General features: G+C 33.1%; 2 protein-coding genes across 7 annotated transcripts in view; one reads left to right on the forward strand and one right to left on the reverse strand.

Moving 5' to 3' along the window:
* Window positions 1–3,549: 3,549 nt before the first annotated feature.
* Window positions 3,550–13,742, forward strand: LOC106666522 (lipoma-preferred partner homolog). The gene is made up of 9 exons (XM_014393785.2): window positions 3,550–3,931; window positions 8,843–8,960; window positions 9,016–9,183; window positions 9,245–9,411; window positions 9,474–9,669; window positions 9,812–9,981; window positions 10,035–10,213; window positions 10,286–10,406; window positions 12,587–13,742. The coding sequence occupies exons 1-9, from the start codon at window positions 3,803–3,805 to the stop codon at window positions 12,716–12,718; spliced, it is 1,380 nt and encodes a 459-aa protein (XP_014249271.1). The 5' UTR covers window positions 3,550–3,802; the 3' UTR covers window positions 12,719–13,742.
* Window positions 13,743–16,707: 2,965 nt separating this feature from the next.
* The window catches only part of LOC106666508 (zinc finger protein rotund-like), a 352,459-nt gene continuing 347,810 nt past the window's right edge, over window positions 16,708–21,356 (reverse strand). For 5 of the 6 annotated variants that reach the window (XM_014393760.2, XM_024225721.1, XM_014393762.2 and 2 more), the window contains one exon: window positions 16,708–20,071. In XM_014393760.2, the coding sequence (XP_014249246.2) occupies window positions 18,965–20,071 (1,107 nt within the window). In that variant the 3' untranslated portion in view covers window positions 16,708–18,964. Of the gene's footprint in view, window positions 20,078–21,356 lie in introns of all 6 variants that reach the window. The other variant, XM_024225723.1, reaches the window with a different exon arrangement.

The raw sequence follows: 21,356 nt of genomic DNA on the forward strand, positions 1-21,356 counted from the left end.
CGATGGAGATATTTATACCATACAGCAATACAACTAAATATCTGAAAATGACCTAATTTTTTTTAATTAATTAATTTTTTTTTTTGAGGGGCGTGAACCACCAAGGGTAAGGTTAGCCCCATATCTTTTAAGAGAATCCCCTGCGGGAGGAAGATCGAGGAACCAGCACACCAGAAGGGCGCACCCACACAACAATGCCCCAGCATGCCCAACCCCACAACCCACCCCCAGCCACAGGGAGTCCCATGTTACACATTGCTCGTTTATATTTTGTTGATTAGATTAGCTTCATTTAAAAAGTGAAACAGCTTTGTAAGTGTATCTTGATCATCCCCTAAAAGTTCAGGTAGTGTATTTGGTAAAGCGTACTTATTTCTGATACTGTCATATAGATGACATGATATAAGCATATGTTTTACAGTCACAGTCTCATTGCATAAATGACAGATCGGTGGTGGCTGACGAGCCATCAAGTATCCCTTGGTGGCTCTACAGTGCCCGATTCTCAGCCTAGTTAGGATCGCTTCTTCTTTTCTTCTAACTCTGGATGAGGAAGGCCACATTCGAACAGTGGATTTTATTTCCCGAAGCTTGTTATCTGTAACATCTGACCAAACCTTTTGCCATTGTGTCCATACTTTAATTTCTAAAGCGGAATTTAAATCATTCCTTGTGATCTCGCTGATTTTGGTGCCATTTACTGCAGCTTCTTTGGCAGCTCTGTCCGCTAGATCGTTGCCTAAAATATTCATATGCCCAGGGATCCAAACAAAAATGACACTCTTCCCTTGCTGTGAAAGACACTTCAGAGAATAAAGGGCATCCTGGACCATGGGGTTATTTGAGAACAGGTGGTTCAAGGCCTGTAGGCTATCAGTGCACACGACCAGTGTATTGTTTGCAACAATATGGATATATGGTATTCAACTATGGGGTTATGCCAAACCCAACAATATCAAAATTACACAAACCACTCTAAAATAAAATCTTAAGTAACATGGTCAATACACCTTGTATGGAAGGAATCAAGATTACAATCCTTGAGGTCATGGGTAAAATATTAAGACAAATAAGAAATATTATTTGAAAAAAATGTTTTATTTTTATTATTTTTTAAAATATAAATTTAAAAGGCAGCCAGCCTCTAGGGTTGCCTTGATCTTTTTTTTTTGGGGGGGGGGGGGACTTCCCATACCTACACCCAAGAAGGCCGGCCCAGCCTGCTGAGGGTGTGAAGAATGCCATGCAACGGGCAACTGTGAACCCTGGATTTTATTCCATTTACACAAAATGGTTAATAAGTCAGATGAAAATGAGACAAGAATGTCAGATTAATTTTTAGCCCTATCAACTTGGCCTTTCTTGTTTAAAGATGAAACTCCTCCTTTTATTTTGATTATTGTTGAATTCATAATGGGATGGGAGTTTATTGAACTCCACATCTTCTTTCTTTAATTTACTTTTTATTGCCTACATATTTTTGGACCAGTAAAAGTAAGCAGTTATATATGTATTATAGTGTGATTAATAAATCCAAGGGTTTGATTAGATTTTTGGATTATTGATATAATATGATTTTTAACTTCAAGTTAAGCCCAAATAATTTATTGACATGTACAGAAATAGAAATGAGGTAGGTAAGTAACTAATTTACACATTTCACAAATTGAGGAAGAATTTATTGTTTTGATACCAATGCTCAAAAATGGACAAGAATTTTGTAGCAACAGTCTTTGTATAAAATATCATTTATACAAAGTTTAAACAAGAATGGCCCAAGTAGTGAACTTTGAGGAACTCCAAAAGGGATGGAATATAATTATATATANATATATATATATATATATATATATTAGTTGTTGATTTAGCTGAACGGAAATCATATTTTTTGGGATTATTAAACTTTTAAGGGTTTAAATTTTAGTTAATAGATAAAAGTAGGATTAATAGGTAGGTTTTTATCAAGTTTCTAATGATGTTTCAGTTGTGTAGGAGTTGCTTCACTTCCACATTCTTGTGCTGGCTGAAGGACTTGTGTTTAGCGACAAATCTTTGTATTTCCGCTGTGATGTTAAGATTCCTATGTATGTCCTCATTCCTCAAGTATACACACATAACTTAAAAGCACCCACAATATTGAGCTAACTTCTACACAAATACAAGAAGTTGTAACTCATATCATGAAGCCTGCCCACAAACCCCTTCGCCAACAAAAAGAATGAAAAAAGGTGAAACAACCCACTGGTGGCACAAAGACAGAAAACTTGCAAACGTTTTAATAGGGCAAGAAAAACGGGGAATACTGAATAATACGTAAAACCCTAACAGAATATAATAGGGAGATCAAAAAGGCAAACAACAATCACGGAGGAAACATTGCAAAGAAGTTGAAAACATTGTTGAAGCAAGTAGACTCAACAAGCCCATATAAACTCTATTGGAACTCTTAAAAGACCAAAAAATACACAGTACACATTTTCCAAAATAAATTTTTTTTTACCAACCTGGACAAAAAAAAAAAACTGAACTCACCAAAGGACATAAAGCCAGCAGTGAAGATTGCCAAAGAGGCACAATAATAATCACCTATGAAAAATTTGCCCTTCGTATGGTCACATCTATGGCCATCCCCAGATATTTAGCTGTATTGCATTTAAATTGTGAACATGGTTCAATTTTCTGTTTGTAAAACGTGAATGTCTATTTATTTATCTTGTTACATGCATTGTGAAGGATTTTGCTTCATGCTCAGTCCTACTGATATCTCCACTGAGTCATCTGCAAATGTTGCAATTTTTACTCTACCCCTTTCAGAGAATAACTGGTGTATAGCAAATAAAGCAGTGGAACTCATATGAAAGGCAAGATATTTTCAATCAACTTGAACTAAAACATATATGAATCATGTCAATAATTTTTTCCAAATATATTAGGGGGTCATTTACTTGTGAACTTGTACGTAAGAAAGTAATACATAAAAGTAGGCCAAAATGCAACTGACTAGAATTAAATTGTGAACTAACTTAAAAATTAATACAGTGTTACTTCTATGATCGGAAAAGATGTTGAAATAAATTTAAATTAAATTTAAATTTACAATACAAATACAGTACAAAAACTCATCTTTGTGTATGATTAATTATTTAAGAAGAATAACAAATAACATTATCAATTTTGACTTATTTAACTTATTATTTAAATAACTTTTTTATTTTATTTTTAAATAGGATATGTTTTACGTTCATTCATTCCATCATTTGTTGGGCATATTTTGGCTCTTTTGAATTGCATCTTCAGTAGAAATCAATGTGTTCTGAAGATAGAAGATGAAACAAATTTAAATTAATTATATTTCTCACCATTGTATGTGATACTTCTAATCGATGTGTTATGAAGATAGCTATTTGCTGTTATTTTCAAGCTATAAGCCGTTGGTAAAGAATGTTGATCTTTTTATGGTTTATAGCTTGGTAGATAATGGGTGGAGTGAGGAAAGAGAAATTTGTCGAGAAAACGGGAAAGAATAATCGAGTCGGAGGGAACACTGTTGATAACTTATTGTAGACTGTTACTGGAGAGAATATTTTGGTGATTACTCACTGGCTCTGCTTCTGCACAGTACACTCAAGACTTCTACAGTTGTCACTTGTCCGCTAAGACACCTAGGACTTTGTTCTGTCGAGTGAAAAAAAATTGTAATTATTGAGTAAATGGGAAAACAGGGTTGAGATCCCCGGCGACAGCAGAAATGCCAGTTGGTAGCTGAGCTCGGTTTTTTGAAGGTTTTTACTTAACAAGGAACATGTCCGGATACAACCTGGATCAGATGCTGTCCGGGCTGAAGATCAGCAACACGGCGGAGGGACAGCAGCCCCCGAAGAAGATCGGCCCTGCGGTTCCTCCCAAACCGAAGAAGCCGGCCCAGCCGCTGGTGAGATTTTATACTTTATATTTATTTATTCATAACGCACGTGGTTCCATCCACAATATTTTCACATAAAAATGCATTTTTCTTCTTCCCAATTTGTACAGAATTTGGACAAATTTTAAAGTCTCAGTTGATTTTAATAAACGAATACCAAACAAGTACTGAATATTAATATTTTACATTTAAAAATTTACCTTTTGTCTACCTGTGACACAATACAACATAAGTACACAATATGTCAAAGAAAAAATAAACTTCAAAGTAAATAAATTCTCTGTAAATACTACGCTTCATTTCAAGGTGATGCGTTATCTCTTTTTAGGTGTATTACAATTTTTAAGATGTGACAATATCTGCGAATATTGAATTTTTACTGACAAAACATTTTTTTATTTTTTTTTATTTAGGTTGTCTATTTGCTGGCTATGTTCAGGATATGGCATCTGAACCCAGAGGCTGACGAATATTAGCAATAATTTTTTACATGAAGTATACAGGGTGATTTATTACTGCTACGACAAAGTTTGTCTGGTGCTTTTACACCTCAAATACAACAAAAAATTTCACATGTACCAAAGTCTGATTTACAACCCTTTCACAGACGACAGTTTTCTTCATAAATAAACAGTGAAAATTCAACATAAAAATCTAACAAAACACATACAAAAGAGACAGACATTAAACACAGTGAACAACCAAATTACGTTGACTTTTTGTGTTCTTTTTTATTAGGTTAAAGTCAGGTATTTCAACTTCTGTATTGCTACTCTTATTTCTGTCTGTTTTTAGTCTAGATATTTTGTCCAATTTTTTCTCCTTTGGTTATTCGCGTTTTTATGAGTTTTGTTTCATTGTTCTTTCTTGTCATCCTTTTTTATTAAGTAAAATAGAAATGAATTTTGTTCTGGGCAAAAAATTGAATTACTAAATTACTAGAAGAAAATGTCAATGTAAAAATCTAAATAAAACTAAAAAAGGGACAATAAACATGGTGAACAACCAAATTACATAAATTTTTGTGTTTTTTCATTAGGTTAAAGACAGGTATTACAACTTTTGAATTCTTGCTTTTTTATGTCTGTGTTTAGTCTAGATATTTTGTCCAATTTTTTTTGCTTTGGTTTTCGCTATGTGTATTGTCTCTTTGACATGAAGTCGAAGACAGAAATTGAAGAGAAATAAAGCTTTTTAAATTAGGGATTAAATCAATTTGTAAACAAAAATAATATAGACAAAAAACATAAATATTGAGCTAATTAATTCTATAATTGAAAAAGACATTACTTTCTTGTTGAACTAATATAATGATAAAAATACACATAGTTTGAAATAAACAACATAAGGTTTTTTAAAAAATCTTTTTACTAGTGTATTTGTTATATTAGTTTTTCTTCTAAGTTTTTTTATACTGGAGAGTTGTGTGATTGTTTTGTCTGCTAGGGGCTTGTCTTATGCTATGTCCTGTGTTCTTTTATATATTTTTAAGCTACCTTTTGTGTTTTTTCTTATTTTCCATGAAGCCTGCCTATTCCATTTTTCTATCATTTTTAATCGGCCAATAACTGTAGTCTTGATATCATATTTGTGTTGACTCTTTTTGAAAGAATGACACTTTATTGGGTTTTGCCAGGTTGACAAAAATTTGGATAATTGAACAGCTACATTGTCTTCAAAATTTCAGTATCAATCAAAGTGTGCTTTATCTCTTGTTGAATCATTCTTGAACAGGCATGACAGCGCTGTGAGTGATTCACCTAGAGAAGACATTTGTGATGAGTTTTGTTCAATTTGATTGTTAAATGTGTAAAGTTACCATAAATGGGCAGAGACAATCACCGATGTTGAATAAAGCCTGCCCTAAAATTCAGATTTTCCAAAGAAACATGGGAATGTTTAAAGTTTTTCAAAAATAATTTTTATTATGTAATTTTGTATTAAAAAATCAGGAATAAGGCCAATTTAAAAGAAAATTAAAACCCTCAGTCCCTTTGTCAAATTTGCTTAATGATTATTTATATCCTCTTAATCTTGTTACACTATCAACTTATAAATTCACTGTTTTATTATAAGTAGATTTTCATATTTGTTAACCTTGCAAATGAATATTAGATTAAATGTCCTGTTTAAAATTAAAAAAGCTAAGATCAATTTATCGAGATAATTTATTCTGCAATCCCTCATTCTTAAAAACAGAAGTTTTGTCCATGTACCTTGAACTTTTCCTGTATGTCTTTGATATATAAATTAATATTTGATCATTCCACACATTTGTTTTGTCATTAGCCACAGCCATTCATACCATTTCTGTAGTTGGTGTTTTAATTCATTATTTCTTTATCTGCTGATCTGAACATTTTTACATACCTGAAGGGTAAATGATACGGGAATCACGTTGCAAGTTCCAGACAATTTTCATACACTTCACACTTGGTGTCCGATCTCTCTCAAATATTTAACAATTGGTCCATAAACTTGTAAACTTAGAAAATGAATGGTTGGTGGAAATAAAATGGTTTTGGTAGTTAATAATAAATTATAGAATTAAATATCTATCCCTTTCTTTCATATATTTCATATACACATCAAATAAGGTATTCCCTCGTATCAATTTCTGTGCAATATTCAAGTTGGCTATATTTATTTTGGTTAAATACTCATTGCAAATAGCTAGCCAAGTATTGTAATAATGTAATTTTAACTTATTATGGAGTTCGCTGTTGTTAAGGGTAAACATTGAAGTTTTTCCCTGTGAAGTTGCTTCTTTTGCCAATTGATCAACTCATTGAACTCAACCCTGCATGTGCTTTTACCCAAGCAATTACAACTTTCTGATTTTTCTGTTTTAGAAATCTAATTTTTTCCAAGATCTCAAAAATGAGGTGGTTGTCAGAAGTATTTAATTTTTGATGCTTTAGCTTTTCCACCACTTAGACCATCATTGATCATTAAACATTTACTAATAATGGTAGAACCAAATTGTTTAAATCTGGATTTAAATCTGTTAAAGAAGCTTCATTCTTTAACAGTGATGGAAATATGAATTATTCTAGAAGCAGTAATAGAAGTGAATTCTAGTGATTCTAGAACAAAGAGCAACTACAGAATATGAAGGGCCAGAACCTGTGTCAGGAAAATATACACAGATCCCTTAGATATTAAATGGACGACTACTACCATTTTTTATGCCTGCAACATTCTGGAACTGCCGAAATGCCCTGAAAAAACTGGGATCTACAAATAGCCTAATGGTCATGAGGGAATTTCAGGCAACAAGACAGCAGACATCCTAGCTAAAAAGGGAACTTCAGGACAATACATGAACCAAAATCCTTGTAGCTTAATTAATAGTTACATTAAAAAATAACCGGAATCTTGGATTACAAGAGAACACAACAAATACTGGGGCCAGGCATGAACCAAACAAAAATACTATTCACAAAAACAACCTAAGGGAGAAGAATCGTACTCAGCAGAAAGGAATTAAAACTAGCTGGTATATAGGGCATGCTCCAGTTAAGTATCATCTTAAAACAATGGGACTATCATCAGCTACATAGAAGGCTACATAGAGTACTTTTGTACTTTATAAGAGAAGAAAATCTTCCAGGAAAACCAAAATCAGACACAATAGAGGAATTGTCAAGTAAACGGACAACCCTATGACTCCAAAAAGGTCAGTCTGTCTGTTATGCTTCCAAATTTGGCCATTTTTGGTGGTTTGTCCCTGTGTTTTTTTGCCAGTTAGTCCCTTAACAAATCCATCTCTGAAGATGGAAAAATTCTGAAAGTCAGACCATAGCAGTGAGGATCGGCCTGATGATCGGAAATGATCCAACTGTAGGTTCATCACTTCACAGTCCTTAAGAAATCTCACAATTTAGCAATTGTTTGTTATTCTCTGTAATATTTCTATCTGAAAATATAACTAAGTATTTTCATGTATATGTACCTTTTTATCTTTACTTGTTACTATGAAATTTATATCCGAGCCAAGCGTCCACAGACATCTGGGCCAGACGGGGAAAGGATACAACCATACAGATCTCTGAGTAATTTAATGTTTCATATCTTTAGTTTTCAATTAAATTAGCTCAGTAGCGTTGAAATAAAAAATACAAATATAACTATTTTTCAGAACAGTATTTGCAGATTAAATATTAAAGAAATATTTTGACAAATATTTGAGTAAATTTTTCCAAGATGAGTGGAATGAAACACGCACTAATAAACCCAAGAACTAATTTGGAGTTATATTTGCTTAAACTTGTTAGTTTTATTGTTTGTGTTTGTTTTGGATGGTATTCTTATCATGAATGTATTTGTATGTTTGTTCTTTTTTTTTGTAACTGTTAATTTAAATATTTGACATCATACAGAATTATAAATTGGTAGCCAATTAGCTTTGCCATTTAATTTGAAGTTCATTGTACTTATGAACGCTTATTTTTTAAGTCAAACAAATTTTTCCGCATCAAGTCAGTCTTTCATAATTTAAAAAAATCAAACTAATGCTTTTTGGTTTTTTAATTTATTATTTAGGGAATTGGATAATATGAATAATAGTTTGTACTAAGTCTATTAAGCATGACTGGTTGGACCTAAATATTATGTTATATAAAAGCATCATTTTGCAGACATTTAACATTATTTGTAAATATAAATTATAATAATTTCAGAACTTGTTTCAAAAATTACTCCCTGTTGTGCTAAATACTTGACTGTCTTGTATAAACAAGAAGGATCATTTTTATCGTTAATTTTGTCCTATCTTCCTTTCTCGCTTTTATCACCTTACTCTCATAACTTTTGACAAGAGACAAATATTATCATGTTACATCATCACATATTTTAGCGTGATGATCATCTTTTGATTTTTATTTTTTTGTGCAAAAGTATGTTTTTTTGTTCTTTAAGGTTCCAAAGAGTTATGCGTTAAATGGCCCTAGCGAACCTTCTTTCACATCGCCATTACAGAGTACTAGTCCTGAAAAAAGACCTGGACCTGGTGTACCAATATATTCAAATATACCAGGTAATTTAATTTCATAAGTCTGATTTTTAAAAATTATTTTAATGATCGTTTTCAGGTTATTCCCATGCTGAAAAGACCGACACAGCAAATAATACGTATAGCAATTCTGAAATGTTCAATAATAGCACTTCCATATATAGAAAGGCTGAACCACAAGCACCTGTCTATAGTAACATATCTGGTACAGGTAGCTACAGCAACATGCCGTGTTACGCTAATATAGGTAAAAAGGAAATATTCATGGTTTTTGATTATTCAGAATTATTAAATTTAAATTTGTTTAGATGAAATCCCTCCTATGCCAGAAATACCGGACTATAATGATTTTCCACCACCACCGGCTGACTTTCCACCACCGCCTTCCCCAGTCAGTTCTAGTTATTCGGAGCTGAGAAGAGCGACTCACAGTAATACATTACCTGACTATGGCACTTACGCTCCATCCTCACAGGTTTTATTTTTATTTTTATTTATTTTTTTAATTTTTACAAACGAAAAGTTTAAATTTTTTAGGGCTCATCGACTTACGACTCTATTTATGAACCTATTACTCCCAGGCCTGCTAGTGGGCTTTCTTCTCGCTCAAATTATTCATTGTATGCACCATCAAGAGTTACTACGAGATCACCTCATGAAGCTGAGGTCGATGCGCTGACTGATCTTTTAGTACAGTCTATGGATTCGCCTTCAGCAGATTCTGACTTATTTGGTAACGATAACCAAAAAAATATATAAGCAATAATTTTAACAAGATTTATATAAACAATTATTCAGAAATCGTGAGATGCAGTCATGATTTCTGAATAATTATCGATTAACGGTCACTAATCACCACACATTTATTTCAACAGGGGATTGCTGTAAATGCGGTGAAAAAATTGTCGGAGAAGGAAATGGCTGTACTGCTATGGATCAGGTGTATCATATTGAATGTTTCACCTGTGATCACTGTGCTGTTCAACTCCAGGGAAAACCTTTCTACACACTTGAAGGAAAGCCGTATTGCGAAGCTGGTTATTTGGTAAGTGAAATGAAACACATAGTATTACTTTTATTACAGATATTTGTTTTTAGTCAACACTCGAGAAATGCTCGGTGTGTTTAAGCCCCATCTTGGACAGAATTCTCAGGGCGACAGGAAGACCTTATCACCCTCAATGCTTCTGTTGTGTAGTTTGTGGAAAGAGCCTGGACGGTATACCTTTTACTGTCGATGCAACAAATCAGATTTACTGTATAGAAGACTTTCATAAGTATGTACAAGTTAATATTTTCTTCTTATTCTTTAATGATAAAACTGTAATTGAGTATGTTCGTATTTCCAGGAAGTTTGCTCCAAGGTGTTGTGTCTGCAATTTACCAATTATGCCAGAACCTGGACAGGACGAGACAGTCAGAGTTGTAGCACTAGACAGGAGTTTTCACATCTCGTGTTACAAATGCGAGGTAGAAGTTAAACATTTTTTAAAACAATTTACGTGTTGTTTTATTACAATTTTAATTCTGACCAACCGTGAGTAAACATATAGAAAATTTAAAGAACACTGAATTTTATATGGATTTAATGATGATTTTTTAGTTTTAAAATCTATTTAGGTTTATAAATGACCCTTAAATAAATTTTTGGTAAACAAAACTGCCTTTTTTTACATTTTTGGTGGTAGGTGGGGGTAGTCAGGTTAGGCAAACCAACAATATATATTTTTTACACTCAGTATTTACAAATATATATTAATATTATAAATTAACAAGAATTACTCCAAATGGCTCCATATCTCAAAATACGTGTCGGAAAAAAAAATATATTCAAGCATTAAATTTTGAATAGAATGAGACATACCACACATTTTTAACTTTGTCTTAATCCTTTGCCGAGGTATGATTTTTAAAAAAAATAACCACTTTTTATGAGAAAAAACAACACTTTTTAAAAGTTTTTTCAGTGTTGACACGTCAAAATAAATATTTTAGTAAATTAAATTCTACGTAAAATGAGACCAAACACCACCTCGTAGGCACTGGATTTTCTACGTAAGAAAAAGTTGAAATGTATGAAGCTGCTAGACTGTACACACTATAACTTCCTCAACGGATCGGACCTAATTTTAATTAATAGACTATTGCAAAAAGCTCCTGGTTCTGTTGAGAATCATTGCCCCCAAACAAATCATACAGTAGTAACACATCACTTGGATACGGAATTAGATGTTTTGATTTTCATGAATGAAAATCCCAATTTATGTTTAAAAATGCAATGAGTATTGGGTATTTCCAAAGATAGTGTCTACTAGTTCTAAAAACTCTCTCATTAAACGCTTGCTGTAAACAGTGAGTGAAGGATTGCATTTTTGCCATGGAAATGTTAACGGAGCAAATTATTATTATCCCGATTAACCCGTATACTCCGGACTGTTGAGTCCAAATGTTACAATAATCTTAATCGATGGAATTTTTGAACCTGCGTATAAGCAAATCCGCGGATGGTATACAAAAACTAATTTTAGTATGGCTTAATTGGAAATAAATTAATTGGTCCTTAATTCTGACAAAATAACATGTTAGGATTTTTTTTTTATATTCTATCATGAACTAATCAGGCTTATTGTTGGAGGAACTAGAAGCTGTCTGAAAATGGAGTGGAAATCATGGCTCCATTTTTTTGGGGGGGGGAGCTCGTTCTCTGATTTATTTTCACTAATCTATTTCTTATACGGATATATCAAGAATTAGGCCTACGGTAATCTTACTCCTCTCACATCAGCAACCAAAATGAAATACCACTCAGTCTTTGAATTGAAATATTTCTGGAAATGTGCAATCACTCTAATTTGTTATTGGTATCCACTTTTTTGTACTAAAAAATGTAGTTTTGGAAACATCAACAATGGTTAGGTCTCAGGTGAAAAATAAATTTGATACTCAATTACCTATTATTGTGACTTTTAAAAAACTTATAGGCCACTTACTTTATATCCTTGCACAAAATAAAACTACACAATAATTAAACCATAAAAGAAAACAAAAAAGAAAATTAATTTGTTAACAAATTAATTGTGTAACTTTAATAAGAATATAAAAAGTTTATTATAAAGCTAGATGTCTTATCTAATGTAAACATATAGCGAAAATTCACTGATTTCATGGTCCGCTTGACCAATTAATATATTACAATTAATTAAGGTTTTTAGTTGAGATAAAAAAATCAATGACACGAGTGGGATTCGAACCCACGATCTTTGGCTAGATACGCCGCTGCTCTACCACTTGAGCTATCGTGACCTCGATCCACTCGGACACCAACTTCCCATCTCAACCCCACCTTTTTAATTTGAAAAACCTTTTGAAAAATGGTAAAAAGGAGGGAAAATTCAAAAGGTGGGGTTGAGATGGGAAGTTGGTGTCTGAGTGGATCGAGGTCACGATAGCTCAAGTGGTAGAGCAGCGGTGTATCAAGCCGAAGATCGTGGGTTCGAATCCCGCTCGTGCCATTACTTTTTTACCTCAACTAAAAACCTTAATTAATTGTAATATAACGAAAAGCTAAAAAATTCCAGAGTTCATGGTTTCATTTTGGAAAATAAAGCATCAAAAATAGCCTGAAGTAATTTTCAGAGTTTGATTTTCAGGATTGTGGTTTGGTTTTGTCATCTGAGGCCGAAGGTCGGGGCTGTTACCCGCTGGATGACCATGTCCTCTGCAAGAGCTGCAATGCCAAAAGGGTCCAGGCCCTTACTTCCCACATGACGACAGAGCTCTAGTCCTCCTCGACGTCGTAGTTTCATCCTCAACATTGAACCCAATTGAATTTGAAAAAAAAAATTATTTTAATTGTTTGGATGTTCGGAACAAGACGCAAGTAAGTGCCAAATGAGTTTCTGGTAGCCGGCTGTGATTTTGCCAGTTGTGTACTTATTTGCACAAACTTAAACGCATTTTTAAAAAAATCATTTTTTACATTCCGTATTTATTATATCAATGGGATGTACACAATATATATTTAAAAAAAATTAAGGCTTATAATCTTAAGAAATTATTAGCTTAATTAGTTTTAATTCTTATAAATGAGTGGTTTGAGTGCAAGGAGAAAGTGTTTGAAAGATCTTTTAAAAATAACAAAAACTTTTAGTCATTTACTTTTAATAAACTTCTACCAATTATTGAAAAATTTGAACACGAATTAAATTTTGAATGAAAGTTTTTCATCTTTGTCAATGTATCTCATTTTTTAATGTTTAAAAACCACTTTTTATTAGGAGGATTTATCATCCAGGAGAGATTATTATGCTATATGCTATTGCTCATTATGCCTAGTTTGTATATATATTATTAGACAAATTTATTAGCTATCTGCCATTTACTAATTGTGGGAATATTTATAGCTTATCTGTGCAATATTTGTATATCCTAAATTTAATGTGTAACTTTGATGATTTTTATCAATTAGATTGATACTTTGTCCAAATTATTATTGTAGTAAATTATAGACTTGACACTCAATGCTTTGTAAGTGCTTAGGAAATGCTTTAGAGATTTATAGTTTGAATAAGGTCTAGTGGTTTATAATTTTTATACAACGTGCCATTGAAGGGTTATAACGTTGACTTGTGCTTTGCTTTATTTATTATTTTGAGGGGAACAACTGTATCAGTAAATTTGTATTTTTAAACAATGTCTTTCTTTTATTAAATTGTTAAACAATTTGTTCACATATCTTTTCAATTATGTAGTGATGATGCATCGGTTTTATTTTGTCGAATAAACACTGCCAATGATGTAAAAACATTTTCTTTCATTGTCCTAGTTAATTGACCCTTTGTATCACCAAAATTGTCTAGCAGGCTGCTAACAAAATCATACAGGTCATTAACTCTGCATATACGGAGGCATGCCCTGAAAAAATACTACGCCAGAATCGACATCATTGGTGGAACAGAGCTCTGGCTAGTGCGAGGAAAAGGGTCAGAGTCTTACACAAGAAAGCCCTGCAGGAGAACTCTGAACTGTCTTGGAGAGAATATCTCTCCAAGAAAAAAGAATACAAAAAAGAGTTGAGGAAAACCAAACGAAAGGCCTGGAGGGAATATTGTCTGAAGACAGAGAATATTAAGGAAAGTGCTCGAATTTTTAAACTTTTGGAAAAGGATTATATTAATCCACTAGGTCTATTGCAGGACGAAAACGGGGTGTACTGCACAACAAGCGAGGAGACACTGAACCTAATGGCAAGGGCCCACTTCCCAAGTTCAGGCTCCTCCGACACCCAAACCATGAATAATACACCTATGCCGAATTGGAGGAAGGCATATGAAGTGATCTCTTGGGACGCATACAAATGGGCGGTATGGTCCTTCAAGAAGTTCAAGGCTGCAGGGATGGATGGAATATTTCCTGCCCTCTTACAACAGGATACACCTGGTTTATCCAGTGCTGTATGGGATCTCTTAAGGAGTAGTCTGGCGTTGGGGTACATACCAAAACGCTGGAAGGAAACAAGGGTAATTTTCTTACCCAAACCAGGTAAGGTCTCTTATCAATTACCTAAATCATACAGACCTATAAGTATATCTTCTATTTTNGGCTGATAGGTATCCTAACGGGCCATTGCCCCTTGAGAAGACACCTCTTCATAATGGGTACTCTACCAGACCCCTTCTGCCGCTTCTGCGAAACAAAAGAAGAAACGGCCCGACACTACCTCGCAGAATGCGATAGGTATGCTAGGGAAAGATTTAATACTTTCGAAGGAGAGGACATAACCAAAACACTCCCCAGGATAAAATGGTCCACAATCCTGGGGTTTGTGAATAGGTCCAATAGGTTTATACAGGACTCGTGAGCCGACCAGGTCCCGGACCTGCTAGGGATGGAGTACGGGCCTACTCAGGCTTTTAACCCCTCGGGTCCTGGTCGCCCGCCCTGTGTAATATATATATCACCAAAATTGTGGTGTTTTCTTGCAAAAATAATTATGAAATAAACGAAAAATATTGTTCAAATTGTTGTTGTTTCACATGCCTGAAAAAGCTCAACTTCTCAGTTGGCATCGTGGAAATGTACATCATATGAAGAATGAATTAGATAATTTTATATAGATACTTACTTTGACCAATATCCTGAAATTTAGCTTTTTGAACTTTTTGTTTTGTTATATAAAAAAAATCCATTTGTCCTTCAATCCATTTGTTTCGAATGCAAAAAGCTCAATTTTGCAATTGACATCACTACAAATTATACTTGGACAATACACCAAAGCAATATCTTGGAAAATTTATATACTTAATTTTTTTGAATTTTTAGCTTTTAGCTCAGCTTGACTGATGACACTATGAAAATATGTGAAAATGACAATTTTATATTATTATTTTACTTTGAACAATATCCTAAAGTTTACCTACAATATTTTGAGCTTTTACCTTTGTTATATTGTAAAAAATACTTCACCCTATTTTTTTAGTAATCCAGAAAAAGCTTATTTTTACACACATATCATAACAATTAACAGGACATTTCTTAGAAAATTGTATATACATAGTTCGACTAATATCCTAAAGTTTATCTACAATATTTTGAGCTTTTACCTTTGTAAATATTGTAAAAAATATTTCACCCTATTTTTTTAGTAAGCCAGAAAAAAAGGTTATCTTTACACACGTATAACAACAATTAACAAAACATTTCTTAGAAAATTGTATATACATAGTGCGACCAATATCTTAAGTTTACCTACAATTTGAACTTTTACCTTTGTAAATATTGTAAAAAATATTTCACCCTATTTTTTTAGTAAGCCAGAAAAAGCTTATCTTTAAACAATTAACAAGACATTTCTTTGAAAATTGTATATACATAGTTCGATTAATAGAGATTATAAATTCGATTCATAGTTCGATTAATATCCTAAAATTTATCTCTGTGAGTTTTTAGTTAGTTCTGTTATATTGTAAAAATACTTCAGGCTATCTGGTTTGTATGTCAGAAAAAGCTCAACTTCTTAATTGACATTAGTACAAATTACATTGCATCAAGATAATTGTATATACTTACTTTGACCAATATCCTTTAGGTATTTGGGCTTTTAATTCTTGCTTGTAAAAACCAGTTTTGCATGCCAGAAAAAGCCCAATTTTACTGATGACATGAAAAATTTCCATTGTTTCAAGAGGGGATATGACAATTTCGGAAACAATGTTTTGACAATTTTATATACATACTTAGTTTGACCAATATCCTAAAGTTTAACTGTTTTGAGCTTTTAATTTTTTATGTTGTGAAAAATACTTTAGCCTATTTTTTTAGAATGCCAGAAAAAGCTTATTTTATTGACATACCAAGATAATTTCTTTGAAAACTGTATATATTTTGAACAATATCCTTAAGTTTAAACTCTTTTGAGCTTTTAGCTATCTTAATAATAAATTATACAACAGGATTAGGAAAAAATCAGTTTATCTTTACGAGCAAAAAATGAAAACTTTCAAACATCAAATAATCGTTTCTTGCTTGGGGATTTGATTTTATAAGGTACAGTAAATATATTATGTTAATACTGCTAAAAACCAACCCCTTAGAAATTTGATTTGTATAGAGATTGGGATATAAATATCTAGCAGACCTTGGCCTTGTAACATGCCCCCTGGAGAGATCAATCAACACCTTGTCCTTAGATAACTACAATGCCTTAAATCACCAAGGACTCATTGAATTAAAAAAAAAAAAAAAAAAAAAAATACAAAATTCAATCACTTAATAACTCTTTATTAACATTTTAAATAAAATGATGTCAACTTGACTATATATATTTTTTAATAATATTTCATATATGTGAACAGTTCTAGGGAATCAAAATAAATTGCGTACTTACACATTAACGTTTGTAATTTTTTTTTAACCACATAAAACAATTATCGGTTAGGCCCTGGTATAGTGGATATTGTAACAAAAACAAGTAATAGTAACAAAATATATAAACAAGCCAATTGAGGATACTCAAATGGGAGCTATGAAAGACGTAACATAGTATTTCACCATTTACAGTTGTACATCTGTTCAAATCATATTTGAAACTTGTCCTGCTTTAAACGCTGTATTAAGTAGATATTCTGCCATTATGTACTCTTTTAAAAAGGTGTCTAAGATGTGATGTTTTTGATGTAATTAGCAATAATAAGAAAAAAAGAAACAATAAATACTACGAGATCAAAAATCAACATGAGCGAAAGGTATTTTTATACCGCATTCACTATGTTTGCCAGCCGTCCGACCGGCTTCAGACACGAGTTTAAATGAGAACATAATGAGCAACAGGTGGATAAGTCTTTTTATGTATGTGAACATACCAATATATGGAGAAAAAATTGATATTTATATGTACACATCCATTTCTTTAAAAGAGACACATAATGTGTATAACTTTAATTAAATAACATTTAACTTTGAAAATGGGCTACCTAAAAAACTTTTGAAGTTATTTTACAATGTATTTATAAGTAACACCAGAACCGAAGGTTCAAACATATAAATTTAAATATTTACAATATTGTAAAAGTCTATACGAATATTCGGATAATTTACACTTGTGCCACCTTAAGAGTATTTTCAGGAAATATTGCAACATTTTTTGCTTGTCGAGATACTGCTGCCCTTCTTTAACTTCTTGATTTTGCATGATTCCAGAAATAAGGAGCGCTGTATATTTTGAAAATGCCTCCAAACTGTCTTTTTTTCATCTAAACATTTAAGTTAAACAGGTTCTACTTGAAGAAATGTATTCTTTAATTATTATTTAATCTTCCAAATAGATGAAAAAATGTTTTAAGTATTAAGAGTTAAAGATCCACTCCTTTTATTAAAAAGTAGTTGCGTTCTACCAGTTTTGTTCCATTTTACAGCGATTAAAAGTATAATAGATATTATATCTTTTCATCAGAAATCGGTACCCTGTATAGCAGCATATCAACCAGAACATTTTAATAATAATCATAATAATAAAAAAAGAATGTCAAGCCCATCGCAGTTGGAAAAACAACTAGAACAATCTTCTAAATAGTACGAACTATCTTATAATTTTCCAAATATTATTCTACTATTATAAACTTATTTTAGGTTTGAAACTGTACATAGAGTATAATTGTGTTACAGAAAATATGTACATCCAAAAAAGTAACAAAAAGGAACAAAAGAAACAGCAAAACTCAATTTTTGCTTAAAACTTAAACATTTTATATAGCAACCTTCACTAAGTACATAATGTAAAAAGTGCAATTTACAAGTACATAGTACTTATCTATAGTCATTTCAACGTAACATTTAATAAAAACTAATACAAAAAAGGAAAGGAAAAAAAAAGAAAAAGAAAAAAGAAAACACTTGCGACAAAATATTTCAGTCATCATATTTGGGTAAAAACTTGGAAAGCAATAGCTTATGAAACAAAGAAAATCCCAGATAATATTTCATTGTGTACATCTTTCATTTCATCATCTTGAAGAATGATACAGATATAATAATGCGATTGTTTATTTTTTAATGAAAGTAAATAATGACTAATTTGCTTTGCCTTTAACGTTCACCATAAGTTATTTCTTACCAAATTGTTGAAAATATGTGGCTAATTTCATTTTGTCGCATAGTAGTACGATATGTTGTACAAGCAAATATAAAATGGAAGCTTTATGAACAATTTAACTTTTTGTTTTTCACCTTTTGTTTTAAAAATTTGAGTATCATGTTCTTTCAATACTTCCTTTTGGCCAACACTTTTATATATGTGATTTGTCAATAATATTGTTCATACATGGAAAAATGCACAACAGACATAGAATAAATTTTATACGTTTGTACACTTAAATAATGCAATGTCATGATACACTCACTCACACAAGTATTGGCAATTTGCTCCGTTCATCTACTTCCATCACTTTTATACATTTTATAATTTTGTTTTTATAAAATCAAAGTATATAAGCACCATCCTGTAACTACACACAATCAGCAGGAATATAATATTATTGTCCCTTTTCCTTAAGTCCTTGGAGTAAGTGTTCGGTCGTCATCAGTGTCGGTGCAGGTTGGTGAGCATAATTCCTTATTTGGTGAAGGGAGATTAGTTGATTCGGGAAGCCGTTGGAGGTGACGGGTGCTTTTGGCATCTCCATACCCACCGATGTCTGAACACTGCCTAGCTGGCTCATTTTTGTACCAGGAAAAGCTATCGCATTGTAAGACAGGTAAGCTGACCGGTGGTGATCAGGGATTTGATGGTGGCTATGGTGATGACTGGGCATTCCCATCGACTGGATGGGGGTGAAAGCAGATGCTGAGGACGTATTTGTTTTAATCCCGCCCGATGAAATAACCGAGTCGTGATAATTGAGCGGTGATGCCGCTGAAGGTGTGGGAGGAGGAGCAGGCGGCTGGACGCCTCGCATTACGTGATCATCCCCGTTGAGATCTCTGAGGTGGTGATGATCAGGAAGTAGTCCATTTTGGCTGTACGCTTCATGCTGCTGCTGCATCACATCAACCAGGTTGTTCGCAGTGTCCGGCGACACTTTAGGCCAATAATGAGCATTGTCCAAACTCACCCTCGGTATTCCTATAATAGGCGGTCGTTTGTCCGTCCTCTCGGCATGCTTCTGCATATGCTTTGTTAAGTACGTCTCCTGCGTGTAAGATTTGCCGCAGTACTGGCAAATATGAGTTTTCAAGTGTTTCGACTCCTTGTGTTTCGGGATGTGCTCCAAAAGTGAAGGCTCATCACTAAAGCACTTATAACATGAATTACACTTATAAGGCTTATCAGTCTGGTGACACCTCGAATGCGATTGGAGGTTGCTGAGCTGGCTGAAAGCTTTGTTACAACCGGGATGCCTGCATTTATACGGTTTGTCTCCCGTGTGAGTCCTGATGTGCTGCTGGAGATGAGACAGCTGGGTGAATTTTCTCTGACAGATTTCACACCTGTACGGCTTAATCCCTAGATGGATCCTCGTGTGTTGACTCAGATAGGAACTATTGGCGAAAGTTTTACTGCATTGAGTACATTTGTAAGGCTTGACTTCACGCATATGTAGCTGTGAGTGGAGTTGAAGCTCGGATTTCGATGAAAATATCTGAAACAATAGATGGAATTTAAAATAATTTTCTTTTGTCCTTGAAAGATCAAATATTATTTAAAATTGATTTTTTTAGTTATAACTTTTATAGACAAAAAAGCAGCTTTAATTCTTTCTTTTGCAATTAGTAAGTGGTTTTATCTATCAATTTGTATCTTTCACTTGTCTATATCTGAGTAGATTGGTTTGGAAGAGATTTATTTACCTTTCCAAGTTTCTAAGTAAAAAAAAGTGTATTTATTAAAATTGTATTCACTAGGGTTTTGTTCAGGCAATGAAAAGCCCTGTTTCCTTTTCAATGGGTCTCTGATCAATAATATTATTAAATTTACAAGACGTGGGCATTTGTTCTCATTTGCGTTTTTTTTTCTTGCTTTGATGTTGATGTTGATGAAACATATGTCGCCGGTTCAAAGAAGTATAACGGGCAATTGTGCCCTGTAGAAATTATGAGAAGTCTACAAAATTTATTTAGTTTTGAGAAATTGTTCCGGCATTTTATTGTTATTGATATCCTGGATTTGTGACTTGTGTAATATCATTCCTTAAATGGAATTGGGTTTTTCAAAACGCCATCAATTTTCAAATCATCGAAACAGTTTTTAGGCTAACTTTATCGCCTCTCAATCTCTGCCCGATAATGAAGATTAAGCAATGAGAAAGGCTAAAGTGACCTTAGACAGACCAGTATTTGAAGTTCTATAAACAGTGGACCATTAAAACCTGATTGACAAGGTCTACTCTTTGGCCAGAAGCACGGTTGAGAGTGATTCTGACATCTCTTGGCAAGGCGAAGGCGAAACATTTCTATTAACAATCGAAAAAAAGTCATAAAATAATTTTCCACTGTGGAAACAAAAAGTTCATCATTCGCCCAATTTGGTTAAAAAAAGAAGAAAAAGGGAAGACGTGTAACGATTTTGATGTTAAAGAGAGCAATTAAGGACATCAAAAGCAAGAAACTTTTACGTGAAGCAATAAAATGTTCCTGAGGGAATTATAAAGCGTTCCTCTGGCTCTTGAAAGTCCCTCTCAGGTAACAATCTTGGCCGGAAAGGAGGAGCGCCGGAGCATTCCGGATCGGGCCGAGATGAGGGTCTCATGAGATATCGGCTATAACTATTTTCCTCTTTTCACAACCGATCAGGATGAAATATTTTATTACTAAAAGGCGACACACGGTTGTCGATTGTGATAAATTATGTACAAAATAGAGACTGGCTAAAACGCCCTTGGTGCCTTTTGAAATTGTTAGTTTTAATTTTTTTTTTGACGAGTAATT

This window comes from Cimex lectularius, unplaced genomic scaffold (genome assembly GCF_000648675.2).
Source record: "Cimex lectularius strain Harlan isolate CLEC.00 unplaced genomic scaffold, Clec_2.1 scaffold90, whole genome shotgun sequence".
NCBI classification, from domain to species: Eukaryota; Metazoa; Arthropoda; class Insecta; order Hemiptera; family Cimicidae; genus Cimex; species Cimex lectularius.

Bases quoted from the DNA above. Each gene is read 5' to 3' on its own strand.
- LOC106666522 (XM_014393785.2), top strand. From the start codon at position 3,803: ATGTCCGGATACAACCTGGATCAGATGCTGTCCGGGCTGAAGATCAGC. The intron at 8,961-9,015 runs GTAATTTAATTT...GATCGTTTTCAG, and splicing joins AATATATTCAAATATACCAG to GTTATTCCCATGCTGAAAAG. The intron at 9,670-9,811 runs GTAACGATAACC...TTATTTCAACAG, and splicing joins AGCAGATTCTGACTTATTTG to GGGATTGCTGTAAATGCGGT.